This window comes from Anser anser (genome assembly GCF_964211835.1).
Source record: "Anser anser genome assembly, chromosome: 3".
NCBI lineage: Eukaryota > Metazoa > Chordata > Aves > Anseriformes > Anatidae > Anser > Anser anser.
In genome coordinates, this window is record NC_139722.1 from 10,558,594 (window position 1) to 10,586,345 (window position 27,752).

Genomic DNA, 27,752 nt, shown 5'->3' on the forward strand with positions numbered 1-27,752 from the left:
TGAGGGAATTGGCTGATGTAGTTGCCAAGTCACTCTTCACCATATTTGAAAACTCACGGCAGTGAGGCAAAGTCCACAGTGACTGGAAAAGGGAAACATTTCAAAATTTTAAAAAGGGCAGAAAAGAAGACCTGGGGAACTACACACTGGTGAGCCTCACGTCTGTGCCTGGGAAGATCATGGAATGAATCTTCCTGGAGGCAATGTTAAGGCACATGCAGGACGAGAAGGTGATCTGCGACAGCCAGCATGGCTTCACCAAGGGCAAATCATGCCTGACCAATCTGCTGGCCTTCTGTGATGGAGTGACTGCATCAGCTGACACGGGAGGACTGAACCATGTCATCTACTTGGACTTCTGTAAGGCCTTTGACACAGTGCCACATGACATCCTGATCTCCAAATTGGAGAGACATGGATTTGATGGGCAGACCATTTCGTGAATAAGGAGTTGGCTTGAAGGTCGCACCCGGAGTGGCGGTCAATGGCTCTATGTCCAGGTGGAGACCGGTGACGAGCGGTGTCCCTCAGGGGTCTGTCCTGGGACCGGTGCTTTTTAATATCTTCATCAATGATGCAGACGATGGGATTGAGTGCACCCTCAGCAAGTTTGCAGATGACACCAAGCTGAGTGGTGCAGTTGATACAACAGAAGGAAGGGATGCCATCCAAAGGGATCTAGACAGCGCCTAAAGAAGTGGGCCCATGGGAACCTAATGAGGTTCAACAAGTCCAAACGCATGGTGCTGCACCTGGGTCAGGGCAATCCCAGCCTTGAGGACGGACTGGGAGAAGAACTCATTGAGAGCAGCCCTGCAGAGAAGGACTTGGGGGTTCTGGTGGTTGAACGGCTCAACATGAGCCAGCCGTGCAGGCTTGCAGCCCAGAAGGCCAACTGCATCCCGGGCTGCATCAGCGGAGGAGTGGCCAGGACCAGCAGGTGGAGGGAGGTGATTGTCCCCCTCTGCACTGCCCTTGTGAGGCCCCACGTGGGGCACTGCGTCCAGGTCAGAGGCCCCCAGCACAACAAATGTGAACCTGTTAGAGTGAGCGCACAGGAGGGCTACAAAGATGATCAGAGGGCTGGAGCAGCTCTCCTATGAAGAAAGGCTGAGAGAGCTGGGGATGTTCAGCCTGAAGAAGAGAAGGCTCAGGGGAGACCTCATTATGACCATTTCATACTTAAAGGGGTCTCATAAAAAAGATGGAGAAGGACTCTTTACTTGGGTGGATAACGATAGAGCAAGGGGGAATGGTCTTAAATGAAAAGAGAATAGATTTAGACTAGACATTAGGAGGAAATTCTTCTCCCAGAGGGTGGTGAGGCACTGGCACAGGTTGCCCAGAGAAGTTGTAGATACCCCATCCCTATTCAAGGGGTGTTCAAGGATGTTCAAGGGATGTTCAAGGGCAAAGTGGATGAGGCCCTGGGCAACCTGATCTAGTGAGTGGCATCCCTGCCCATGGCAGGGGGATTGGAATAGGATGATCTTTAAGGCCCCTTCCAAACCAAGGCATTCTGTTATTTTATGATTCTCTGCCACACTGACCTCCAGGGAGCTTGGCAGCCCACGCTGCCTCTGAAAGCCTCAGGGGAAGGCCACCCCCAACCCACTCCTCCCCACAGAAGCAGCCAACAGAGCTGCCAGCCTTGCCCATGCAAGGAGGGCCCAGTAGTGAGCAGGGGAGCCGCAGCGCTTCCCCAGGAAATTAGAGACACTCGCCTATGAGCTTGTTTCCACTGACACATTTATTGAGAGAGACCCCAGCCCCTGGTGGGGCTGGCAGGGATCTGCTGCTTGCTGGCTCCATGCCCTGCTGGGTCCTGCTGCCCCTTGGCCCTGTCTGCAGATGGTTTCTTCTCTCCCACTGTCTTTCCTCCAACTGCACCTGGGACTGCAGCTGCAGACAGAGCCAAATTCTGGGAGCTTTCAGTGCCAGGCAGGTTGTGGTTTGGGGCTTCGATGCACTTAGGGCGGAGTCTTGCAAAGCCAGGTCTGTCGTGGGAGCATCCTTTGTCCTTCCGGCAGGGTGAGCGGTGGCGCTGCCTTGGTGTTCCACTGGGGCGCCTCAGTCTCGGAGTCTTTGCCTCAGGATGAGGTTTAAAAATCTCCTAATGGAAATCAGTATCCTTCTTCGCAGCCTGAAGAGCACTTTTGACTGCATTTTTCCACGAGGCCCCTTCAGATGACTTTCCACAGCCTTTTCCACACAGGGCGTGTCCCGCACCATGGGAACCACCTTCAAAGTAGGCTTTTCTGCTCGCTTAGATATTTTTGAAGCAGAGGCTGGGTCATCTTGTTGAGGCTTGTCTGCATCAGCTGGTAGGCGCAGTTTCTCCTCCTCTTTCTTTTCTGGGGTGAAGCAGACCAAGGTCTCCTGGGTCTCCTGGGTCTCCTTTTGTGGCAAAGATGTCTTCATTTCCCTGGAGTGGAATTTGGGCACCTCTGGAGGATGGCTGGGAGCAGCCTGCTGGACCTGGACGTGTTGCTGGTGTAGGTGCACACTGCTTCCTGAGTGTGCACCGACCACTTCTTTCCTGCAGCATGGGTGAGTGTCATGGTCACACTGCTCCTCTGGGCCAGCCTTGGGATGCACGAGGCCAGGCTGGACCGCAGAAGCATGAAGTGGGTCTGCTTTCTGCAGAGGAGTGGGGGTAGATGCCCTTGAAATCTGTGTGGTTTCATTCTCCCTGATGGTAGTGCAGGAGATGGTGCTCCAAGAGTCCAGAGACACCGTTGAAGAGCAGCTGGTGTCACTCTCTGTGTCAGAAGTGGTAGACTTGCTGCTGTCCTCTGGCAACTCCAAGTTGAGCCTGTGTGAGGAGGAGGAGGAGAAGGAGAAGGAAGATGATGGGAATGCTGAGCCAAGCACTCCTGAGCACCCTGGGACTCTCCCTCTGCCCTGAAGGAGCTGGCAGGCTGTGTCATTTCTGTGGGGTCCCCCAAGGGACCCCTTGGTCCCTTGCCCAAGGCTCCCTCTTGGCCGGCTGGGCACAGAAGCTCCATCTGCCCCAGAAAGAGAGGGGACACTGCTATCTCTGTGCCTCGGCGGTAAATCCTTCTGCAAGGGCATTGCTCCTCGGATTTTAGTCCGCAAGTTTCCCTGTGCCCCCCCAAGCCATTGCACTCATCCATGCCCCCAAACCCTGCCCCTGTTCCCATCCCCATCCCCTTCCCCTTCCCCTTCCCCTCCTCGGTGGTCTCACATTTCCATGTATTTGTTGAAGTCCTCAAGGATCCTGTTGAACAGTTGGGCTAGTTCAAGTACTCCATCCATCTTTGGGTGCTCGGGACATCTGCAAAGGGGCAAAGGGCAGCATTAGTGGGACCTCCTTTGGTGGGGGACTGACTAGAGGGGGCTGTCACGCGCCAGCAGCGACGATTCCACTTACTGCTTCCTCTTGCACCATGAACAGTTGTGGAGGGTCCGAACTGGTGGGAGAGAAGACAGAGAGTCAGTGGATGGGGAGGCTGTGGGGGGATGGCGGGTACATGGGGCTGGGCGGTGTCTTTGCAGGGCACCTGCCCTTGCCCAGGGCTGCTCACCTCTGCGATTCTCCTGGTTCCTTCTGTAACAGCACCTCCTCGTCCTCCCTTCCTACATGGACACAGAAAGCAGCGGGTGAGAGGGAGTCCCCAGCAGCCTCAGTGGCACCCACAAACCCAGGGCATGGCCAGGGCCAGGCCTGTGCCTGCCCCAAGCCTCCTGGCCCAGGCTGGCCAGGCCTGGCTGGGACACGGCCTCCCGTCCCAGGCAGGGCCTGCCTCAGCACCAGCCCTGCCTCCTACCTGCGGCTTGGCCCTGGGCATCATGGAGAAGCAGGCAAACGCCAGCAGCAGGAGCCACAGGGAGCAGCAGAAGGCCCAGAAGGCTTCTGGGCTGGGGAAGAAGCTCAGTACCCAGGCATCAGCCATGCCTATGACTTGCCAGAGAGAGCCAAACTTGGCTGGCATGAGGAAGATCGGCTGGACCGCACTCACGGTCCCCTTGCTCCACCTTCCCAGCTCAAGCTTGTCCCTCTTCGCTCGTCAGCTCACGGCAAAATGGCAGCCAGCCTCGCTCAGCCCCACTTATATAGCCCGCCCCCGATTGTGATGCGCGTTGTCATCCCTCCCCAGCTGTGGTGACAGCAGCGCTCAGCCATGGCAACGTTTGTGATGCAGGGACAGCGGGGATGAGGTGGCCCTCCCCGAGCTGAGCTAAGCCCCAGGAGGTGACCTTCACCCGAGCACCAGGCAGCAGCCAGCCCGGCCGGGCCAGCTCAGCGCAGCGGGGCCATGGCCAGCCCACCCCAGTGTCGAGAGCTGGCCCTGCGCAGGGCCCTGCAAAGCCTCCGGCCTCTCACTAGGTAGGGTTGAACCCCCGGTTGTGCGCTGCACTCCCCCTTCTGAGAGACCATGAGCCACTTCATGGCCCTCAGGCATCCAGCAAAGCAACGATGGTGACACAGTGACAATGGTGAAGGCCCAAGGGAGCGCGTTTAGACCACCCCAGCCAAGAGGAGCACTGCTCCCCAGAGTATGACCACTCAACGGTCCTTCGCTGAAAGGGGAATTAATGTGGGGAGGGCTCGCTGTGGCTGGGCAGCCAGGAACCCCCACAGCCAGCTCAACCCCCTTACCCTTACTCCAAGCGGTACCAGAGAGATAATGGGAAGGACAACAGTGAGAAAACTCCTGGTTGAAATAAAAGCAGGGCAATTGGTCACCGACTACTTTCATAGGGATAGACTACTAAGCTTGGGGAATTTAACTGAAATTTAATCACCAAATTACTGGTTTGGCATAGGGAAGTGAAGGTCATAAACATTTCCACACTTAATGAAATGCAGTGGGACTTGCAAGAGCTTTTCCCTGGCGTTCCCCCATGTCAGCTCTCACTGCTCTCTTCCTCTGACTTGGGGATCCTGCTCACGTTCTTTTCCTTGGCCTTTTGCTCGCCTCAGCACATGCTAGGGCAGGTAGAGCTGCTGCTGAGCCCCAGAGCTCAGGGCTGTGATCCTGGCATCCTCCCAGGACTTTCAGGTCAATGCCTCCATGCCACAGCCCCGATCCTCCTTGAAAGGGAGAAGCAGGGGTTTGGAGGAGATGGGGCCACCCCATCCCACAGCAAGAAGCAGAAGTCACGCCCACAGAGGCGCCTGTCTGCTGTTCTGCCTGTCCTAGTGCAGCCAGAGCAACAGGCACTGGGGCCTCCATCTTCTCTGTCCCTGGCAGACACTCAACGTGCTTTCTCTCTGCCAGTTGCTGTCCTGAAGGACCTACACTGCTCCCAAACCCAAACCGTAGCTGTGGTGTGCAGGGGACTTCCAGGGAGGGGGGCAGCCCACGCTGCCTCTGAAGGCCTCAGGTGGAAGGCCAGCCCTATGTCCCTGCTCTCAGGTACCTGGAAGGTACCTGGAGCGCCATCCTAGTCCTGGCCTCTCCTCCAGAAGGTGCTAACAGAGCTGCCCACCTTGCCCATGCAAGCAGGTACGAGCAGTGAGCAGGGAATGGTGCCTCTGCTCCTCCAAAGGAAAGAAGAAACGCACATGAGGTTGCTTGGAAAGACACATTTATTGGGAGAGCTCCTGCTCCCTGGTGGCTCCAGGCAGGGATGGCTGCAGCTTTCTGTTTCTGCAGGAAGCCCGAGCAATCCCCTAATCCCGTGGTGAGACTGCTTTCCAGCGTTGGTTCTCTTCCCGTGAGGCTCCTCACCTCACTTCTTGATGCGGGCAAGTAGGGCCTTGCCTGCATCTCGGAGCGTGTCCCAGGCACACTGAAGGCAAAGGAGGATGGGGGTGAGCGCACAGCAGAGGCTGCCTGGCAGAGGTGGTGTCTCTGTCCTAGGATTCCTGTGTCTGGCTGCTGCACGTCTGGGGAGCCGCCGTGTTCCTGATGGCAGGGTCCAGGCAGGGGCTCGCTGGGATGGAAGTAGCCGCCGTTTGGGATGGGCGCTGTCTCAGGGTTGTCATCCCTTCCCAGCTGTGGTGACAGCAGCGCTCAGCCATGGCAACGTTTGTGATGCAGGGACAGCGGGGATGAGGTGGCCCACCCCGAGCTGAGCTAAGCCCCAGGAGGTGACCTTCACCCGAGCACCAGGCAGCAGCCAGCCCGGCCGGGCCAGCTCAGCGCAGCGGGGCCATGGCCAGCCCACCTCAGTGCCGAGAGCTGGCCCTGCGCAGGGCCCTGCAAGACCTCCGGCTTCTCACTAGGTAGGGCCAAACAGGAAGAAAAAGAGCAAGAAAACGTGTGGCTGAAATACAGGCAAGGCAATCGCTCCCTGACTACCATTCAGGGGCAAAGAAGATGGCAGGGATTCACCAACGGGAAGTGCTGCCTGACCAACTCGATAAGCTTGTAGACAAGCTGTAGATGTATGGGCTGGATGGGCAGTCAGTGGGGTGCACTGAAAACTGGCAGAATGGCCGAGCCCACAGGGTGGCTGGTGATCAGTGGCACAAAGTCTAGGTGGAGGCCAGTAACTAGCGGCATACGCCAGGAGTCAATACTGGATCCAGTCCTGTTTAGCATCTTCATTAGTGACCTGCATGACGGGGCAGACGTCTGCAGATGGCACAAAACTGGGGGGAGTGGCAGATACACCACAGGGTTGTGCTGCCGTCCGGAGGGTCCTGGACAGGAGGGAGAAATGGGCCGGAAGGAACATCTTGAAGATCAGCCAGGGGAATTCTGTGCAAAGTCCTGCACCTGGGTAGGCACAACCCCTGGCACCAGGACATGCTGGGGGCCGCCCCGCTGGAGAGCAGCTTGGAGGAAAGGGACCTGGGGGTCCTGGTGAACGTGAGGCAGCAACGCACCCTTGCTGCAAAGAAGGCTAATAGTATCCTGGGCTGCATCAGGCACAGTATTGTCAGCAGGTCAGGAGAGGTGATCCTGCCCCTCTACTCTGCACTGGTGAGGCCGCACCTGGAGTAGCGAGTCCAGGTCTGGGCTCCCCAGTACAAGGCAGACGTGGGCATGCTGGAGAGAGTCCAGTGTAGGGCCACAAAGACGATAAAGGGACTGGAGCGTGTCTCCTGTGAGGAAAGGCTGAGAGAGCTTTTCAGCCTGGAGGAGAGAAGGGTGAGGGGATCTTATCGGTGTCTATCAGTCCCTGAAGGGGGGTGCAAAGAGGCTGGAGCCAGGTTCTGTTTGGTGGTGCCCTGTGCCAGGACAAGAGGCGACGGGCACAAACTGGAACGCAGGAGGTTCCCTCTGAGCAGGAGGAAACACTTTCTTTATATGAGGGTGACCGAGCACTGGCACGGGTTGCCCAGGGGCTGTGGGGTCTCCTCCCTGGAGATCTTCGAAAGCTGCCTGGATGTGGTCCTGGGCACCCTGCTCCGGGTGTCTGCTGGAGCAGGGACATTGAACCAGATGAGCTCCAGAGGTCCCTTCCAACCTCAAACTAGTCTGTGATTCTGTGACTCAGCTTGGGGAAATTAACTGAATCTTAGACATCCAGCTGTTGGGTTGTGTATTGGGAAGTAAAGGCGATAAACATTTAAACACCTAGTGAAACGGAGTGAGACCTGCAAGAGCTCTTCTTTATCACTCCTCTCTGCCAGCTCCCACTGCTCTCTTCCTGCCACTTAGGGTTCCTGCTCATGTCCTCCTTCTTGTCTGTTTTCTTGCCTCAGTAAGTGCTTGGGCATGTAGAGCTCCTAGTGAGCCCCAGAGCTCAGGACTCTGATCCCAGCACCTTCCAAGGGGTTTGGGGTTATCTCCAAGCCACAGCCGTGATCCTCCTTGAAACAGAGAGGCAGGGACTTTGGAGATGAGCCCACCCCATTCCACAGCAAGAAGGCATCTGTCTGCCCTTCCCAGGGTCACACTGCCTGTGCTGGTGCAGACGGAAGAACAGGCACTGGGGCCTCTGTCGTCTCAACGTCTGGTAACAATAGACATGGAGAAAGCTGAGGCATTCAGCAACTTCTTTGCCTCAGTCTTCACTGACAGGCAGGCTTCCCAAGTCTTTTGTTTCCCCGAACCCGTAGATGGAGGTTGGGGGATCAAAGTCCCACCCACTATAAGTGAAGAGCAGTTTCGAGACCTTAGAGACCCATGGCAGGGGGGTGGAACTAGATGATCAGGAAGCATCATGCTCACAGTCTCTCATCCTCCTGGGGGATCTCAATCACACAGATGTTTGTGGGGAAAGCCGCATGGCAGGCAGTAAGCAATCCAGGAGACTTCTGGAGTCCATTGAGGACAAGTTCCTATTCCACGTATTAGCCAAACCAACCAGAGGAGAAGTGTTACCGGACCTGGTGCTCACCAGTGCAGAAGGAGCTCATTAAAGAAGTTAAGATTGGAGGAAGCCTAGGTTGCAGCGACCATGCCCTAGATGGTCAGAGGATCTGATCGGAACTGGCAGCTCTTTAAGGATATCTTCCTCGGAGCGCAAGAGCTCTGTGTTTCCATTTGTAATACATCAAACCGGGAAGGCAGGAAACCGCCATGGTTGAATAAGGATCTGCTGGTAAAACTTAGGCAAAAGAAGGAAACGCATAGACGGTGGAAAGAGGGCCACGTGCCCTGGGAAGAGTACAGTAATGCTCTCCGGATGTGCAGGGATGGGATCAGGAAAGCCAAGGCACTGACAGAACCAAACTTGGCAAGGGATGCAAAGAATAACGTAAAGGGGTTCTGCAGGTACATTGGCCACAGAAGAAAGACTAGGGAGAGTGTAGCGCCTCTGCCTAATGAAGATGGAGAACTGGTAACAACAGATGTGGAGAAGGCAGAGGTACTTAGCAACTCCTTTGCCTCGATCTACACCAGTGGTCAGGCTTCCCACACCCCTTGTGTCCCCAGATCTCTAGGCAGGGGCTGGGGAAGCAGAGTCCTTCCAACTGTAAGGAAGAGCAGGTTTGGGACCTCCTGATGCAACGTAACAACTACAAGTCTATGGGGCCTGGTGACATGCATCCTAGGGTCCTGAGGGAATTGGCTGATGTAGTTGCCAAGTCACTCTTCACCATATTTGAAAACTCACGGCAGTGAGGCAAAGTCCACAGTGACTGGAAAAGGGAAACATTTCAAAATTTTAAAAAGGGCAGAAAAGAAGGCCTGGGGAACTACACACTGGTGAGCCTCACGTCTGTGCCTGGGAAGATCATGGAATGAATCTTCCTGGAGGCAATGTTAAGGCACATGCAGGACGAGAAGGTGATCTGCGACAGCCAGCATGGCTTCACCAAGGGCAAATCATGCCTGACCAATCTGCTGGCCTTCTGTGATGGAGTGACTGCATCAGCTGACACGGGAGGACTGAACCATGTCACCTACTTGGACTTCTGTAAGGCCTTTGACACAGTGCCACATGACATCCTGATCTCCAAATTGGAGAGACATGGATTTGATGGGCAGACCATTTCGTGAATAAGGAGTTGGCTTGAAGGTCGCACCCGGAGTGGCGGTCAATGGCTCTATGTCCAGGTGGAGACCGGTGACGAGCGGTGTCCCTCAGGGGTCTGTCCTGGGACCGGTGCTTTTTAATATCTTCATCAATGATGCAGACGATGGGATTGAGTGCACCCTCAGCAAGTTTGCAGATGACACCAAGCTGAGTGGTGCAGTTGATACAACAGAAGGAAGGGATGCCATCCAAAGGGATCTAGACAGCGCCTAAAGAAGTGGGCCCATGGGAACCTAATGAGGTTCAACAAGTCCAAACGCATGGTGCTGCACCTGGGTCAGGGCAATCCCAGACTTGAGGACGGACTGGGAGAAGAAGTCATTGAGAGCAGCCCTGCAGAGAAGGACTTGGGGGTTCTGGTGGTTGAACGGCTCAACATGAGCCAGCCGTGCAGGCTTGCAGCCCAGAAGGCCAACTGCATCCCGGGCTGCATCAGCGGAGGAGTGGCCAGGACCAGCAGGTGGAGGGAGGTGATTGTCCCCCTCTGCACTGCCCTTGTGAGGCCCCACGTGGGGCACTGCGTCCAGGTCTGAGGCCCCCAGCACAACAAATGTGAACCTGTTAGAGTGAGCGCACAGGAGGGCTACAAAGATGATCAGAGGGCTGGAGCAGCTCTCCTATGAAGAAAGGCTGAGAGAGCTGGGGATGTTCAGCCTGAAGAAGAGAAGGCTCAGGGGAGACCTCATTATGACCATTTCATACTTAAAGGGGTCTCATAAAAAAGATGGAGAAGGACTCTTTACTTGGGTGGATAACGATAGAGCAAGGGGGAATGGTCTTAAATGAAAAGAGAATAGATTTAGACTAGACATTAGGAGGAAATTCTTCTCCCAGAGGGTGGTGAGGCACTGGCACAGGTTGCCCAGAGAAGTTGTAGATACCCCATCCCTATTCAAGGGGTGTTCAAGGATGTTCAAGGGATGTTCAAGGGCAAAGTGGATGAGGCCCTGGGCAACCTGATCTAGTGAGTGGCATCCCTGCCCATGGCAGGGGGATTGGAATAGGATGATCTTTAAGGCCCCTTCCAAACCAAGGCATTCTGTTATTTTATGATTCTCTGCCACACTGACCTCCAGGGAGCTTGGCAGCCCACGCTGCCTCTGAAAGCCTCAGGGGAAGGCCACCCCCAACCCACTCCTCCCCACAGAAGCAGCCAACAGAGCTGCCAGCCTTGCCCATGCAAGGAGGGCCCAGTAGTGAGCAGGGGAGCCGCAGCGCTTCCCCAGGAAATTAGAGACACTCGCCCATGAGCTTGTTTCCACTGACACATTTATTGAGAGAGTCCCCAGCCCCTGGTGGGGCTGGCAGGGATCTGCTGCTTGCTGGCTCCATGCCCTGCTGGATCCTGCTGAACCTTGGACCAGTAAGGGGAAGAGTGTGGCCAGACAGGGCAGGGGATGAGGGCTCCCGGATTTCAGTCTTCTTTGTGGTTCTGTGAGCTCAGTGTGCTCATGATACCGGTGCCGGGAAAATGTTGCAGAAGCTTCCCTTGTGCTATTACAGGGATTGATACGACTCCTCTGCGCCCCTCTGGCTGCTGGGTGGCCGTGATATTCTTCTGGCCCTGCTGCCCCTTGGCCCTGTCTGCGGATGGTTTCTTCTCTCCCACTGTCTCTCCTCCAGCTGCACCTGGGACTGCAGTTGCAGACGGAGCCCAATTCTGGGAGCTTTCAGTGGCAGACAGATTGTGCTTTGGGGCTTTGATGCACTTAGGGCGGAGTCTTGCGAAGACGGGTCCGTCCTGGGAGCATCCCTTGTCCTTCCGTGCCCTCCTACGTCTTCTGCGTGGCACGGCCCCAGTGCCCTCTGCTGCTGGGTCCATCCTTGATTGCCCCGCGTTGTCTGGGAGCTGCTTCGACCGTGAAGCCTGCACCTGCTTCTGCACATCTTTAACAATTTTTTTGGCTTTGCGGCAGTCTCTTGGTGTTATGAGGACCTCTGGTATGTGGGGCATATCAAGAGAGATCCAAACGTGGTGTGGAGGCCGTGGTAAAGCTGAGGGTCTGTCCCCACTGGAGCTGTGTTTTCTCTGTGGGGACCTTCTTCTTGGAGATGCTGGTGTCTCCATGTCCCCTGTAGTGGAGATGCTGGGGCCCTCACCCTTCTTATCTGATTGACCCCGCGGAGCTCCCTTGCTCTGTGGCGACGCCTGCTCTGCCTGGATGGAAGGGGAATCCCCTGCTGCCCAAGCGTCCTGGTTCATCTTGCTGGTGCCAGGCAGGGTCGTCTTGCTGGTCGTGCTGCTGCCGTTGGCTCTTCCTCCACACTCCATTTTCTGGCGGGATCTGTCCCCATCCTCCTGAGGCTTCATCCCCTGTTCCACTCTCAGAACAGCTGCTGGCACAGAGTGGACAGGCTCAGTCTGGGAGTCTTTCTGTCCCAGGACGGGGTCTGAAGATCTTTTCATGTGAGCCAGGATCCTTGGTAGCCCGAAGAGCCCTTTTGACAGCTTTTGTCCGTTAGGCCCCTCCAGATGACTGTTCACAATCTTTTCCGCACAGGGTGGGTCCTCCTCCACAGGAGTCACCACCACATGTGGCTCTGCTTGCCGCTGGGGTGATTGAGGAGCTGTGGCTGGGACAGCTGTCCTTGCTTCCAGGACAGTGGCTGAAAAGCTCTCCTCACAGGAGAACACCATCTCTGACAGTCCAGATTGCTTTTGGATATACATTTTTTCCACTGCACACTCCAGCTGATTTTTCACAGCCATGTCTATGAAGGTCAGGTCCCACACCATGGGATCCGCCTTCATATTAGGCTCTTCTTGCTTCGATACTTTTGAAGCAGAGGCTGGATCATTTTGTGGAGGCTTGTCCCCATCGGCTGGCAGGCGCTGTTTCTCCTCCTCTTTCTTATTTGAGCTGAAGTAGTTCAAGGCCTCCTTGGATTTCTTTTGTGGCAAAGCCGTCTTCATTTCCATGGAGTGGAATTTGGGCACCTCTGGAGGATGGCTGGGAGCAGCCTCCTGGAAATGGACGTGTTGCTGGTGTTGGTGCACACTGCTGGCCCTGTGGCATCTGACCACTTCTTTCCTGCAGGGTTGGCAAGTGTCATGGTCATGCTGCTCCCCTGGGCCAGCCTTGGGATGCATGAGGCCAGGCTGGACCGCAGAAGCATGAAGCCAGTCTGCTTTCTGCAGAGGAGTGGGGGTAGATGCCCTTGAAATCTCTCCGGTTTCGCTCTCCGTGATGGTTGTGCAGGAGATGGTGCTCCAAGAATCCAGAGACACCGTTGAAGAGCAGCTGGTGTCACTCTCTGTGTCAGAAGTGGTAGACTCACTGCTGTCCTCTGGCAACTCCAAGTTGAGCCTGTGTGAGGAGGAGGAGGAGAAGGAGAAGGAAGATGATGGGAATGCTGAGCAAAGCACTCCTGAGCACCCTGGGACTCTCCCTCTGCCCCGAAGGAGCTGGCAGGCTGTGTCATTTCTGTGGGGTCCCCCAAGGTCCCTTGCCCAAGGCTCCCTCTTGGCCGGCTGGGCACAGAAGCTCCATCTGCCCCAGAAAGAGAGGGGACACTGCTATCTCTGCCTCGGCAGTAAATCCTTCTGCAAGGACATTGCTCCTCGGATTTTAGTCCGCAAGTTTCCCTGTACCCCCCCAAGCCATTGCACTCATCCATGCCCCCAAACCCTGCCCCTGTTCCCATCCCCATCCCCTTCCCCTTCCCCTTCCCCTTCCCCTCCTCGGTGGTCTCACATTTCCATGTATTTGTTGAGGTCCTCAAGGTTCCTGTTGAACAGTTGGGCTAGTTCAAGTACTCCATCCATCTTTGGGTGCTCGGGACATCTGCAAAGGGGCAAAGGGCAGCATTAGCGGGACCTCCTTTGGTGGGGGGCTGACTAGAGGGGGCTGTCACGCGCCAGCAGCGACGATTCCACTTACTGCTTCCTCTTGCACCATGAACAGTTGTGGAGGGTCCAAACTGGGGGGAGAGAAAACAGAGAGTCAGTGGATGGGGAGGCCGTGGGGGGATGGCGGGTACATGGGGCTGGGCGGTGTCTTTGCAGGGCACCTACCCTTGCCCAGGGCTGCTCACCTCTGCGATTCTCCTGGTTCCTTCTGTAACAGCACCTCCTCGTCCTCCCTTCCTACATGGACACAGAAAGCAGCGGGTGAGAGGGAGTCCCCAGCAGCCTCAGTGGCACCCACAAACCCAGGGCATGGCCGGGGCCAGGCCCGTGCCTGCCCCAAGCGTCCTGGCCCAGGCTGGCCAGGCCTGGCTGGGACACGGCCTCCCGTCCCAGGCAGGGCCTGCCTCAGCACCAGCCCTGCCTCCTACCTGCGGCTTGGCCCTGGGCATCATGGAGAAGCAGGCAAACGCCAGCAGCAGGAGCCACAGGAAGGCGTAGAAGGCCCAGAAGGCTTCTGGGCTGGGGAAGAAGCTCAGTACCCAGGCATCAGCCATGCCTATGACTTGCCAGAGAGAGCCAAACTTGGCTGGCATGGGGAAGATCGGTTGGACCGCACTCACGGTCCCCTTGCTCCACCTTCCCAGCTCAAGCTTGTCCCTCTTCGCTCGTCAGCTCACGGCAAAATGGCAGCCAGCCTCGCTCAGCCCCACTTATATAGCCCGCCCCCGATTGTGATGCGCGTTGTCATCCCTCCCCAGCTGTTGTGACAGCAGCGCTCAGCCATGGCAACGTTTGTGATGCAGGGACAGCGGGGATGAGGTGGCCCTCCCCGAGCTGAGCTAAGCCCCAGGAGGTGACCTTCACCCGAGCACCAGGCAGCAGCCAGCCCGGCCGGGCCAGCTCAGCGCAGCGGGGCCATGGCCAGCCCACCCTAGTGCCGAGAGCTGGCCCTGCGCAGGGCCCTGCAAGACCTCCGGCTTCTCACTAGGAAGGGTTGAACCCCCGGTTGTGAGCTGCACTCCCCCTTCTGAGAGACCATGAACCACTTCATGGCCCTCATGCATCCAGCAAAGCAACGATGGTGACACAGTGACAATGGTGAAGGCCCAAGGGAGCGCGTTTAGACCACCCCAGCCAAGAGGAGCACTGCTCCCCAGAGTATGACCACTCAACGGTCCTTCGCTGAAAGGGGAATTAATGTGGGGAGGGCTCGCTGTGGCTGGGCAGCCAGGAACCCCCACAGCCAGCTCAACCCCCTTACCCTTACTCCAAGCGGTACCAGAGAGATAATGGGAAGGACAACAGTGAGAAAACTCCTGGTTGAAATAAAAGCAGGGCAATTGGTCACCGACTACTTTCATAGGGATAGACTACTAAGCTTGGGGAATTTAACTGAAATTTAATCACCAAATTACTGGTTTGGCATAGGGAAGTGAAGGTCATAAACATTTCCACACTTAATGAAATGCAGTGGGACTTGCAAGAGCTTTTCCCTGGCGTTCCCCCATGTCAGCTCTCACTGCTCTCTTCCTCTGACTTGGGGATCCTGCTCACGTTCTTTTCCTTGGCCTTTTGCTCGCCTCAGCACATGCTAGGGCAGGTAGAGCTGCTGCTGAGCCCCAGAGCTCAGGGCTGTGATCCTGGCATCCTCCCAGGACTTTCAGGTCAATGCCTCCATGCCACAGCCCCGATCCTCCTTGAAAGGGAGAAGCAGGGGTTTGGAGGAGATGGGGCCACCCCATCCCACAGCAAGAAGCAGAAGTCACGCCCACAGAGGCGCCTGTCTGCTGTTCTGCCTGTCCTAGTGCAGCCAGAGCAACAGGCACTGGGGCCTCCATCTTCTCTGTCCCTGGCAGACACTCAACGTGCTTTCTCTCTGCCAGTTGCTGTCCTGAAGGACCTACACTGCTCCCAAACCCAAACCGTAGCTGTGGTGTGCAGGGGACTTCCAGGGAGGGGGGCAGCCCACGCTGCCTCTGAAGGCCTCAGGTGGAAGGCCAGCCCTATGTCCCTGCTCTCAGGTACCTGGAAGGTACCTGGAGCGCCATCCTAGTCCTGGCCTCTCCTCCAGAAGGTGCTAACAGAGCTGCCCACCTTGCCCATGCAAGCAGGTACGAGCAGTGAGCAGGGAATGGTGCCTCTGCTCCTCCAAAGGAAAGAAGAAACGCACATGAGGTTGCTTGGAAAGACACATTTATTGGGAGAGCTCCTGCTCCCTGGTGGCTCCAGGCAGGGATGGCTGCAGCTTTCTGTTTCTGCAGGAAGCCCGAGCAATCCCCTAATCCCGTGGTGAGACTGCTTTCCAGCGTTGGTTCTCTTCCCGTGAGGCTCCTCACCTCACTTCTTGATGCGGGCAAGTAGGGCCTTGCCTGCATCTCGGAGCGTGTCCCAGGCACACTGAAGGCAAAGGAGGATGGGGGTGAGCGCACAGCAGAGGCTGCCTGGCAGAGGTGGTGTCTCTGTCCTAGGATTCCTGTGTCTGGCTGCTGCACGTCTGGGGAGCCGCCGTGTTCCTGATGGCAGGGTCCAGGCAGGGGCTCGCTGGGATGGAAGTAGCCGCCGTTTGGGATGGGCGCTGTCTCAGGGTTGTCATCCCTTCCCAGCTGTGGTGACAGCAGCGCTCAGCCATGGCAACGTTTGTGATGCAGGGACAGCGGGGATGAGGTGGCCCACCCCGAGCTGAGCTAAGCCCCAGGAGGTGACCTTCACCCGAGCACCAGGCAGCAGCCAGCCCGGCCGGGCCAGCTCAGCGCAGCGGGGCCATGGCCAGCCCACCTCAGTGCCGAGAGCTGGCCCTGCGCAGGGCCCTGCAAGACCTCCGGCTTCTCACTAGGTAGGGCCAAACAGGAAGAAAAAGAGCAAGAAAACGTGTGGCTGAAATACAGGCAAGGCAATCGCTCCCTGACTACCATTCAGGGGCAAAGAAGATGGCAGGGATTCACCAACGGGAAGTGCTGCCTGACCAACTCGATAAGCTTGTAGACAAGCTGTAGATGTATGGGCTGGATGGGCAGTCAGTGGGGTGCACTGAAAACTGGCAGAATGGCCGAGCCCACAGGGTGGCTGGTGATCAGTGGCACAAAGTCTAGGTGGAGGCCAGTAACTAGCGGCATACGCCAGGAGTCAATACTGGATCCAGTCCTGTTTAGCATCTTCATTAGTGACCTGCATGACGGGGCAGACGTCTGCAGATGGCACAAAACTGGGGGGAGTGGCAGATACACCACAGGGTTGTGCTGCCGTCCGGAGGGTCCTGGACAGGAGGGAGAAATGGGCCGGAAGGAACATCTTGAAGATCAGCCAGGGGAATTCTGTGCAAAGTCCTGCACCTGGGTAGGCACAACCCCTGGCACCAGGACATGCTGGGGGCCGCCCCGCTGGAGAGCAGCTTGGAGGAAAGGGACCTGGGGGTCCTGGTGAACGTGAGGCAGCAACGCACCCTTGCTGCAAAGAAGGCTAATAGTATCCTGGGCTGCATCAGGCACAGTATTGTCAGCAGGTCAGGAGAGGTGATCCTGCCCCTCTACTCTGCACTGGTGAGGCCGCACCTGGAGTAGCGAGTCCAGGTCTGGGCTCCCCAGTACAAGGCAGACGTGGGCATGCTGGAGAGAGTCCAGTGTAGGGCCACAAAGACGATAAAGGGACTGGAGCGTGTCTCCTGTGAGGAAAGGCTGAGAGAGCTTTTCAGCCTGGAGGAGAGAAGGGTGAGGGGATCTTATCGGTGTCTATCAGTCCCTGAAGGGGGGTGCAAAGAGGCTGGAGCCAGGTTCTGTTTGGTGGTGCCCTGTGCCAGGACAAGAGGCGACGGGCACAAACTGGAACGCAGGAGGTTCCCTCTGAGCAGGAGGAAACACTTTCTTTATATGAGGGTGACCGAGCACTGGCACGGGTTGCCCAGGGGCTGTGGGGTCTCCTCCCTGGAGATCTTCGAAAGCCGCCTGGATGTGGTCCTGGGCACCCTGCTCCGGGTGTCTGCTGGAGCAGGGACATTGAACCAGATGAGCTCCAGAGGTCCCTTCCAACCTCAAACTAGTCTGTGATTCTGTGACTCAGCTTGGGGAAATTAACTGAATCTTAGACATCCAGCTGTTGGGTTGTGTATTGGGAAGTAAAGGCGATAAACATTTAAACACCTAGTGAAACGGAGTGAGACCTGCAAGAGCTCTTCTTTATCACTCCTCTCTGCCAGCTCCCACTGCTCTCTTCCTGCCACTTAGGGTTCCTGCTCATGTCCTCCTTCTTGTCTGTTTTCTTGCCTCAGTAAGTGCTTGGGCATGTAGAGCTCCTAGTGAGCCCCAGAGCTCAGGACTCTGATCCCAGCACCTTCCAAGGGGTTTGGGGTTATCTCCAAGCCACAGCCGTGATCCTCCTTGAAACAGAGAGGCAGGGACTTTGGAGATGAGCCCACCCCATTCCACAGCAAGAAGGCATCTGTCTGCCCTTCCCAGGGTCACACTGCCTGTGCTGGTGCAGACGGAAGAACAGGCACTGGGGCCTCTGTCGTCTCAACGTCTGGTAACAATAGACATGGAGAAAGCTGAGGCATTCAGCAACTTCTTTGCCTCAGTCTTCACTGACAGGCAGGCTTCCCAAGTCTTTTGTTTCCCCGAGCCCGTAGATGGAGGTTGGGGGATCAAAGTCCCACCCACTATAAGCGAAGAGCAGTTTCGAGACCTTAGAGACCCATGGCAGGGGGGTGGAACTAGATGATCAGGAAGCATCATGCTCACAGTCTCTCATCCTCCTGGGGGATCTCAATCACACAGATGTTTGTGGGGAAAGCCGCATGGCAGGCAGTAAGCAATCCAGGAGACTTCTGGAGTCCATTGAGGACAAGTTCCTATTCCACGTATTAGCCAAACCAACCAGAGGAGAAGTGTTACCGGACCTGGTGCTCACCAGTGCAGAAGGAGCTCATTAAAGAAGTTAAGATTGGAGGAAGCCTAGGTTGCAGCGACCATGCCCTAGATGGTCAGAGGATCTGATCGGAACTGGCAGCTCTTTAAGGATATCTTCCTCGGAGCGCAAGAGCTCTGTGTTTCCATTTGTAATACATCAAACCGGGAAGGCAGGAAACCGCCATGGTTGAATAAGGATCTGCTGGTAAAACTTAGGCAAAAGAAGGAAACGCATAGACGGTGGAAAGAGGGCCACGTGCCCTGGGAAGAGTACAGTAATGCTCTCCGGATGTGCAGGGATGGGATCAGGAAAGCCAAGGCACTGACAGAACCAAACTTGGCAAGGGATGCAAAGAATAACGTAAAGGGGTTCTGCAGGTACATTGGCCACAGAAGAAAGACTAGGGAGAGTGTAGCGCCTCTGCCTAATGAAGATGGAGAACTGGTAACAACAGATGTGGAGAAGGCAGAGGTACTTAGCAACTTCTTTGCCTCGATCTACACCAGTGGTCAGGCTTCCCACACCCCTTGTGTCCCCAGATCTCTAGGCAGGGGCTGGGGAAGCAGAGTCCTTCCAACTGTAAGGAAGAGCAGGTTTGGGACCTCCTGATGCAACGTAACAACTACAAGTCTATGGGGCCTGGTGACATGCATCCTAGGGTCCTGAGGGAATTGGCTGATGTAGTTGCCAAGTCACTCTTCACCATATTTGAAAACTCACGGCAGTGAGGCAAAGTCCACAGTGACTGGAAAAGGGAAACATTTCAAAATTTTAAAAAGGGCAGAAAAGAAGACCTGGGGAACTACACACTGGTGAGCCTCACGTCGGTGCCTGGGAAGATCATGGAATGAATCTTCCTGGAGGCAATGTTAAGGCACATGCAGGACGAGAAGGTGATCTGCGACAGCCAGCATGGCTTCACCAAGGGCAAATCATGCCTGACCAATCTGCTGGCCTTCTGTGATGGAGTGACTGCATCAGCTGACACGGGAGGACTGAACCATGTCATCTACTTGGACTTCTGTAAGGCCTTTGACACAGTGCCACATGACATCCTGATCTCCAAATTGGAGAGACATGGATTTGATGGGCAGACCATTTCGTGAATAAGGAGTTGGCTTGAAGGTCGCACCCGGAGTGGCGGTCAATGGCTCTATGTCCAGGTGGAGACCGGTGACGAGCGGTGTCCCTCAGGGGTCTGTCCTGGGACCGGTGCTTTTTAATATCTTCATCAATGATGCAGACGATGGGATTGAGTGCACCCTCAGCAAGTTTGCAGATGACACCAAGCTGAGTGGTGCAGTTGATACAACAGAAGGAAGGGATGCCATCCAAAGGGATCTAGACAGCGCCTAAAGAAGTGGGCCCATGGGAACCTAATGAGGTTCAACAAGTCCAAACGCATGGTGCTGCACCTGGGTCAGGGCAATCCCAGACTTGAGGACGGACTGGGAGAAGAAGTCATTGAGAGCAGCCCTGCAGAGAAGGACTTGGGGGTTCTGGTGGTTGAACGGCTCAACATGAGCCAGCCGTGCAGGCTTGCAGCCCAGAAGGCCAACTGCATCCCGGGCTGCATCAGCGGAGGAGTGGCCAGGACCAGCAGGTGGAGGGAGGTGATTGTCCCCCTCTGCACTGCCCTTGTGAGGCCCCACGTGGGGCACTGCGTCCAGGTCTGAGGCCCCCAGCACAACAAATGTGAACCTGTTAGAGTGAGCGCACAGGAGGGCTACAAAGATGATCAGAGGGCTGGAGCAGCTCTCCTATGAAGAAAGGCTGAGAGAGCTGGGGATGTTCAGCCTGAAGAAGAGAAGGCTCAGGGGAGACCTCATTATGACCATTTCATACTTAAAGGGGTCTCATAAAAAAGATGGAGAAGGACTCTTTACTTGGGTGGATAACGATAGAGCAAGGGGGAATGGTCTTAAATGAAAAGAGAATAGATTTAGACTAGACATTAGGAGGAAATTCTTCTCCCAGAGGGTGGTGAGGCACTGGCACAGGTTGCCCAGAGAAGTTGTAGATACCCCATCCCTATTCAAGGGGTGTTCAAGGATGTTCAAGGGATGTTCAAGGGCAAAGTGGATGAGGCCCTGGGCAACCTGATCTAGTGGGTGGCATCCCTGCCCATGGCAGGGGGATTGGAATAGGATGATCTTTAAGGCCCCTTCCAAACCAAGGCATTCTGTTATTTTATGATTCTCTGCCACACTGACCTCCAGGGAGCTTGGCAGCCCACGCTGCCTCTGAAAGCCTCAGGGGAAGGCCACCCCCAACCCACTCCTCCCCACAGAAGCAGCCAACAGAGCTGCCAGCCTTGCCCATGCAAGGAGGGCCCAGTAGTGAGCAGGGGAGCCGCAGCGCTTCCCCAGGAAATTAGAGACACTCGCCCATGAGCTTGTTTCCACTAACACATTTATTGAGAGAGTCCCCAGTCCCTGGTGGGGCTGGCAGGGATCTGCTGCTTGCTGGCTCCATGCCCTGCTGGATCCTGCTGAACCTTGGACCAGTAAGGGGAAGAGTGTGGCCAGACAGGGCAGGGGATGAGGGCTCCCGGATTTCAGTCTTCTTTGTGGTTCTGTGAGCTCAGTGTGCTCATGATACCGGTGCCAGGAAAATGTTGCAGAAGCTTCCCTTGTGCTATTACAGGGATTGATACGACTCCTCTGCGCCCCTCTGGCTGCTGGGTGGCCGTGATATTCTTCTGGCCCTGCTGCCCCTTGGCCCTGTCTGCGGATGGTTTCTTCTCTCCCACTGTCTCTCCTCCAGCTGCACCTGGGACTGCAGTTGCAGACGGAGCCCAATTCTGGGAGCTTTCAGTGGCAGACAGATTGTGCTTTGGGGCTTTGATGCACTTAGGGCGGAGTCTTGCGAAGACGGGTCCGTCCTGGGAGCATCCCTTGTCCTTCCGTGCCCTCCTACGTCTTCTGCGTGGCACGGCCCCAGTGCCCTCTGCTGCTGGGTCCATCCTTGATTGCCCCGCGTTGTCTGGGAGCTGCTTCGACCGTGAAGCCTGCACCTGCTTCTGCACATCTTTAACAATTTTTTTGGCTTTGCGGCAGTCTCTTGGTGTTATGAGGACCTCTGGTATGTGGGGCATATCAAGAGAGATCCAAACGTGGTGTGGAGGCCGTGGTAGAGCTGAGGGTCTGTCCCCACTGGAGCTGTGTTTTCTCTGTGGGGACCTTCTTCTTGGAGATGCTGGTGTCTCCATGTCCCCTGTAGTGGAGATGCTGGGGCCCTCACCCTTCTTATCTGATTGACCCCGCGGAGCTCCCTTGCTCTGTGGCGACGCCTGCTCTGCCTGGATGGAAGGGGAATCCCCTGCTGCCCAAGCGTCCTGGTTCATCTTGCTGGTGCCAGGCAGGGTCGTCTTGCTGGTCGTGCTGCTGCCGTTGGCTCTTCCTCCACACTCCATTTTCTGGCGGGATCTGTCCCCATCCTCCTGAGGCTTCATCCCCTGTTCCACTCTCAGAACAGCTGCTGGCACAGAGTGGACAGGCTCAGTCTGGGAGTCTTTCTGTCCCAGGACGGGGTCTGAAGATCTTTTCATGTGAGCCAGGATCCTTGGTAGCCCGAAGAGCCCTTTTGACAGCTTTTGTCCGTTAGGCCCCTCCAGATGACTGTTCACAATCTTTTCCGCACAGGGTGGGTCCTCCTCCACAGGAGTCACCACCACATGTGGCTCTGCTTGCCGCTGGGGTGATTGAGGAGCTGTGGCTGGGACAGCTGTCCTTGCTTCCAGGACAGTGGCTGAAAAGCTCTCCTCACAGGAGAACACCATCTCTGACAGTCCAGATTGCTTTTGGATATACATTTTTTCCACTGCACACTCCAGCTGATTTTTCACAGCCATGTCTATGAAGGTCAGGTCCCACACCATGGGATCCGCCTTCATATTAGGCTCTTCTTGCTTCGATACTTTTGAAGCAGAGGCTGGATCATTTTGTGGAGGCTTGTCCCCATCGGCTGGCAGGCGCTGTTTCTCCTCCTCTTTCTTATTTGAGCTGAAGTAGTTCAAGGCCTCCTTGGATTTCTTTTGTGGCAAAGCCGTCTTCATTTCCATGGAGTGGAATTTGGGCACCTCTGGAGGATGGCTGGGAGCAGCCTCCTGGAAATGGACGTGTTGCTGGTGTTGGTGCACACTGCTGGCCCTGTGGCATCTGACCACTTCTTTCCTGCAGGGTTGGCAAGTGTCATGGTCATGCTGCTCCCCTGGGCCAGCCTTGGGATGCATGAGGCCAGGCTGGACCGCAGAAGCATGAAGCCAGTCTGCTTTCTGCAGAGGAGTGGGGGTAGATGCCCTTGAAATCTCTCCGGTTTCGCTCTCCGTGATGGTTGTGCAGGAGATGGTGCTCCAAGAATCCAGAGACACCGTTGAAGAGCAGCTGGTGTCACTCTCTGTGTCAGAAGTGGTAGACTCACTGCTGTCCTCTGGCAACTCCAAGTTGAGCCTGTGTGAGGAGGAGGAGGAGAAGGAGAAGGAAGATGATGGGAATGCTGAGCAAAGCACTCCTGAGCACCCTGGGACTCTCCCTCTGCCCCGAAGGAGCTGGCAGGCTGTGTCATTTCTGTGGGGTCCCCCAAGGTCCCTTGCCCAAGGCTCCCTCTTGGCCGGCTGGGCACAGAAGCTCCATCTGCCCCAGAAAGAGAGGGGACACTGCTATCTCTGCCTCGGCAGTAAATCCTTCTGCAAGGACATTGCTCCTCGGATTTTAGTCCGCAAGTTTCCCTGTACCCCCCCAAGCCATTGCACTCATCCATGCCCCCAAACCCTGCCCCTGTTCCCATCCCCATCCCCTTCCCCTTCCCCTTCCCCTTCCCCTCCTCGGTGGTCTCACATTTCCATGTATTTGTTGAGGTCCTCAAGGTTCCTGTTGAACAGTTGGGCTAGTTCAAGTACTCCATCCATCTTTGGGTGCTCGGGACATCTGCAAAGGGGCAAAGGGCAGCATTAGCGGGACCTCCTTTGGTGGGGGGCTGACTAGAGGGGGCTGTCACGCGCCAGCAGCGACGATTCCACTTACTGCTTCCTCTTGCACCATGAACAGTTGTGGAGGGTCCAAACTGGGGGGAGAGAAAACAGAGAGTCAGTGGATGGGGAGGCCGTGGGGGGATGGCGGGTACATGGGGCCGGGCGGTGTCTTTGCAGGGCACCTACCCTTGCCCAGGGCTGCTCACCTCTGCGATTCTCCTGGTTCCTTCTGTAACAGCACCTCCTCGTCCTCCCTTCCTACATGGACACAGAAAGCAGCGGGTGAGAGGGAGTCCCCAGCAGCCTCAGTGGCACCCACAAACCCAGGGCATGGCCGGGGCCAGGCCCGTGCCTGCCCCAAGCGTCCTGGCCCAGGCTGGCCAGGCCTGGCTGGGACACGGCCTCCCGTCCCAGGCAGGGCCTGCCTCAGCACCAGCCCTGACTCCTACCTGCGGCTTGGCCCTGGGCATCATGGAGAAGCAGGCAAACGCCAGCAGCAGGAGCCACAGGAAGGCGTAGAAGGCCCAGAAGGCTTCTGGGCTGGGGAAGAAGCTCAGTACCCAGGCATCAGCCATGCCTATGACTTGCCAGAGAGAGCCAAACTTGGCTGGCATGGGGAAGATCGGTTGGACCGCACTCACGGTCCCCTTGCTCCACCTTCCCAGCTCAAGCTTGTCCCTCTTCGCTCGTCAGCTCACGGCAAAATGGCAGCCAGCCTCGCTCAGCCCCACTTATATAACCTGCCCCCAATTGTGATGCGCGTTGTCATCCCTCCCCAGCTGTTGTGACATCAGCGCTCAGCCATGGCAACGTTTGTGATGCAGGGACAGCGGGGATGAGGTGGCCCTCCCCGAGCTGAGCTAAGCCCCAGGAGGTGACCTTCACCCGAGCACCAGGCAGCAGCCAGCCCAGCCGGGCCAGCTCAGCGCAGCGGGGCCATGGCCAGCCCACCCCAGTGTCGAGAGCTGGCCCTGCGCAGGGCCCTGCAAGACCTCCGGCTTCTCACTAGGAAGGGTTGAACCCCCGGTTGTGCGCTGCACTCCCCCTTCTGAGAGACCATGAACCACTTCATGGCCCTCATGCATCCAGCAAAGCAACGATGGTGACACAGTGACAATGGTGAAGGCCCAAGGGAGCGCGTTTAGACCACCCCAGCCAAGAGGAGCACTGCTCCCCAGAGTATGACCACTCAACGGTCCTTCGCTGAAAGGGGAATTAATGTGGGGAGGGCTCGCTGTGGCTGGGCAGCCAGGAACCCCCACAGCCAGCTCAACCCCCTTACCCTTACTCCAAGCGGTACCAGAGAGATAATGGGAAGGACAACAGTGAGAAAACTCCTGGTTGAAATAAAAGCAGGGCAATTGGTCACCGACTACTTTCATAGGGATAGACTACTAAGCTTGGGGAATTTAACTGAAATTTAATCACCAAATTACTGGTTTGGCATAGGGAAGTGAAGGTCATAAACATTTCCACACTTAATGAAATGCAGTGGGACTTGCAAGAGCTTTTCCCTGGCGTTCCCCCATGTCAGCTCTCACTGCTCTCTTCCTCTGACTTGGGGATCCTGCTCACGTTCTTTTCCTTGGCCTTTTGCTCGCCTCAGCACATGCTAGGGCAGGTAGAGCTGCTGCTGAGCCCCAGAGCTCAGGGCTGTGATCCTGGCATCCTCCCAGGACTTTCAGGTCAATGCCTCCATGCCACAGCCCCGATCCTCCTTGAAAGGGAGAAGCAGGGGTTTGGAGGAGATGGGGCCACCCCATCCCACAGCAAGAAGCAGAAGTCACGCCCACAGAGGCGCCTGTCTGCTGTTCTGCCTGTCCTAGTGCAGCCAGAGCAACAGGCACTGGGGCCTCCATCTTCTCTGTCCCTGGCAGACACTCAACGTGCTTTCTCTCTGCCAGTTGCTGTCCTGAAGGACCTACACTGCTCCCAAACCCAAACCGTAGCTGTGGTGTGCAGGGGACTTCCAGGGAGGGGGGCAGCCCACGCTGCCTCTGAAGGCCTCAGGTGGAAGGCCAGCCCTATGTCCCTGCTCTCAGGTACCTGGAAGGTACCTGGAGCGCCATCCTAGTCCTGGCCTCTCCTCCAGAAGGTGCTAACAGAGCTGCCCACCTTGCCCATGCAAGCAGGTACGAGCAGTGAGCAGGGAATGGTGCCTCTGCTCCTCCAAAGGAAAGAAGAAACGCACATGAGGTTGCTTGGAAAGACACATTTATTGGGAGAGCTCCTGCTCCCTGGTGGCTCCAGGCAGGGATGGCTGCAGCTTTCTGTTTCTGCAGGAAGCCCGAGCAATCCCCTAATCCCGTGGTGAGACTGCTTTCCAGCGTTGGTTCTCTTCCCGTGAGGCTCCTCACCTCACTTCTTGATGCGGGCAAGTAGGGCCTTGCCTGCATCTCGGAGCGTGTCCCAGGCACACTGAAGGCAAAGGAGGATGGGGGTGAGCGCACAGCAGAGGCTGCCTGGCAGAGGTGGTGTCTCTGTCCTAGGATTCCTGTGTCTGGCTGCTGCACGTCTGGGGAGCCGCCGTGTTCCTGATGGCAGGGTCCAGGCAGGGGCTCGCTGGGATGGAAGTAGCCGCCGTTTGGGATGGGCGCTGTCTCAGGGTTGTCATCCCTTCCCAGCTGTGGTGACAGCAGCGCTCAGCCATGGCAACGTTTGTGATGCAGGGACAGCGGGGATGAGGTGGCCCTCCCCGAGCTGAGATAAGCCCCAGGAGGTGACCTTCACCCGAGCACCAGGCAGCAGCCAGCCCGGCCGGGCCAGCTCAGCGCAGCGGGGCCATGGCCAGCCCACCTCAGTGCCGAGAGCTGGCCCTGCGCAGGGCCCTGCAAGACCTCCGGCTTCTCACTAGGTAGGGCCAAACAGGAAGAAAAAGAGCAAGAAAACGTGTGGCTGAAATACAGGCAAGGCAATCGCTCCCTGACTACCATTCAGGGGCAAAGAAGATGGCAGGGATTCACCAACGGGAAGTGCTGCCTGACCAACTCGATAAGCTTGTAGACAAGCTGTAGATGTATGGGCTGGATGGGCAGTCAGTGGGGTGCACTGAAAACTGGCAGAATGGCCGAGCCCACAGGGTGGCTGGTGATCAGTGGCACAAAGTCTAGGTGGAGGCCAGTAACTAGCGGCATACGCCAGGAGTCAATACTGGATCCAGTCCTGTTTAGCATCTTCATTAGTGACCTGCATGACGGGGCAGACGTCTGCAGATGGCACAAAACTGGGGGGAGTGGCAGATACACCACAGGGTTGTGCTGCCGTCCGGAGGGTCCTGGACAGGAGGGAGAAATGGGCCGGAAGGAACATCTTGAAGATCAGCCAGGGGAATTCTGTGCAAAGTCCTGCACCTGGGTAGGCACAACCCCTGGCACCAGGACATGCTGGGGGCCGCCCCGCTGGAGAGCAGCTTGGAGGAAAGGGACCTGGGGGTCCTGGTGAACGTGAGGCAGCAACGCACCCTTGCTGCAAAGAAGGCTAATAGTATCCTGGGCTGCATCAGGCACAGTATTGTCAGCAGGTCAGGAGAGGTGATCCTGCCCCTCTACTCTGCACTGGTGAGGCCGCACCTGGAGTAGCGAGTCCAGGTCTGGGCTCCCCAGTACAAGGCAGACGTGGGCATGCTGGAGAGAGTCCAGTGTAGGGCCACAAAGACGATAAAGGGACTGGAGCGTGTCTCCTGTGAGGAAAGGCTGAGAGAGCTTTTCAGCCTGGAGGAGAGAAGGGTGAGGGGATCTTATCGGTGTCTATCAGTCCCTGAAGGGGGGTGCAAAGAGGCTGGAGCCAGGTTCTGTTTGGTGGTGCCCTGTGCCAGGACAAGAGGCGACGGGCACAAACTGGAACGCAGGAGGTTCCCTCTGAGCAGGAGGAAACACTTTCTTTATATGAAGGTGACCGAGCACTGGCACGGGTTGCCCAGGGGCTGTGGGGTCTCCTCCCTGGAGATCTTCGAAAGCCGCCTGGATGTGGTCCTGGGCACCCTGCTCCGGGTGTCTGCTGGAGCAGGGACATTGAACCAGATGAGCTCCAGAGGTCCCTTCCAACCTCAAACTAGTCTGTGATTCTGTGACTCAGCTTGGGGAAATTAACTGAATCTTAGACATCCAGCTGTTGGGTTGTGTATTGGGAAGTAAAGGCGATAAACATTTAAACACCTAGTGAAACGGAGTGAGACCTGCAAGAGCTCTTCTTTATCACTCCTCTCTGCCAGCTCCCACTGCTCTCTTCCTGCCACTTAGGGTTCCTGCTCATGTCCTCCTTCTTGTCTGTTTTCTTGCCTCAGTAAGTGCTTGGGCATGTAGAGCTCCTAGTGAGCCCCAGAGCTCAGGACTCTGATCCCAGCACCTTCCAAGGGGTTTGGGGTTATCTCCAAGCCACAGCCGTGATCCTCCTTGAAACAGAGAGGCAGGGACTTTGGAGATGAGCCCACCCCATTCCACAGCAAGAAGGCATCTGTCTGCCCTTCCCAGGGTCACACTGCCTGTGCTGGTGCAGACGGAAGAACAGGCACTGGGGCCTCTGTCGTCTCAACGTCTGGTAACAATAGACATGGAGAAAGCTGAGGCATTCAGCAACTTCTTTGCCTCAGTCTTCACTGACAGGCAGGCTTCCCAAGTCTTTTGTTTC

The 27,752-nt window shown here is 56.4% G+C and overlaps 2 protein-coding genes across 2 annotated transcripts; both read right to left on the reverse strand.

The window, feature by feature from the left end:
* Positions 1–10,718: 10,718 nt before the first annotated feature.
* On the reverse strand, positions 10,719–20,524 carry LOC310897205 (uncharacterized protein). Its single transcript, XM_083830562.1, has 2 exons — positions 13,101–20,524; positions 10,719–12,713 (listed from the first exon to the last, which is right to left on the reverse strand). Exons 1-2 carry the CDS (start codon positions 13,169–13,171, stop codon positions 10,820–10,822), a joined length of 1,965 nt encoding a protein of 654 aa, XP_083686688.1. The 5' UTR covers positions 13,172–20,524; the 3' UTR covers positions 10,719–10,819.
* A 74-nt stretch (positions 20,525–20,598) lies between these two features.
* On the reverse strand, positions 20,599–23,082 carry LOC310896568 (uncharacterized protein). The gene is made up of 2 exons (XM_083828972.1): positions 22,993–23,082; positions 20,599–22,605 (listed from the first exon to the last, which is right to left on the reverse strand). Exons 1-2 carry the CDS (start codon positions 23,061–23,063, stop codon positions 20,712–20,714), a joined length of 1,965 nt encoding a protein of 654 aa, XP_083685098.1. The 5' UTR covers positions 23,064–23,082; the 3' UTR covers positions 20,599–20,711.
* Positions 23,083–27,752: the final 4,670 nt, after the last annotated feature.

What these genes read in the sequence shown, in the direction of transcription:
- LOC310897205 (XM_083830562.1), bottom strand. Translation starts at nt 13,171, where the DNA reads ATGGATGGAGTACTTGAACTAGCCCAACTGTTCAACAGGAACCTTGAG. An exon ending in CTCAACAAATACATGGAAAT is followed by an intron (nt 12,714 to 13,100) that starts GTGAGACCACCG and finishes CTCCTCACACAG; the next exon opens with GCTCAACTTGGAGTTGCCAG.
- LOC310896568 (XM_083828972.1), bottom strand. Translation starts at nt 23,063, where the DNA reads ATGGATGGAGTACTTGAACTAGCCCAACTGTTCAACAGGAACCTTGAG. An exon ending in CTCAACAAATACATGGAAAT is followed by an intron (nt 22,606 to 22,992) that starts GTGAGACCACCG and finishes CTCCTCACACAG; the next exon opens with GCTCAACTTGGAGTTGCCAG.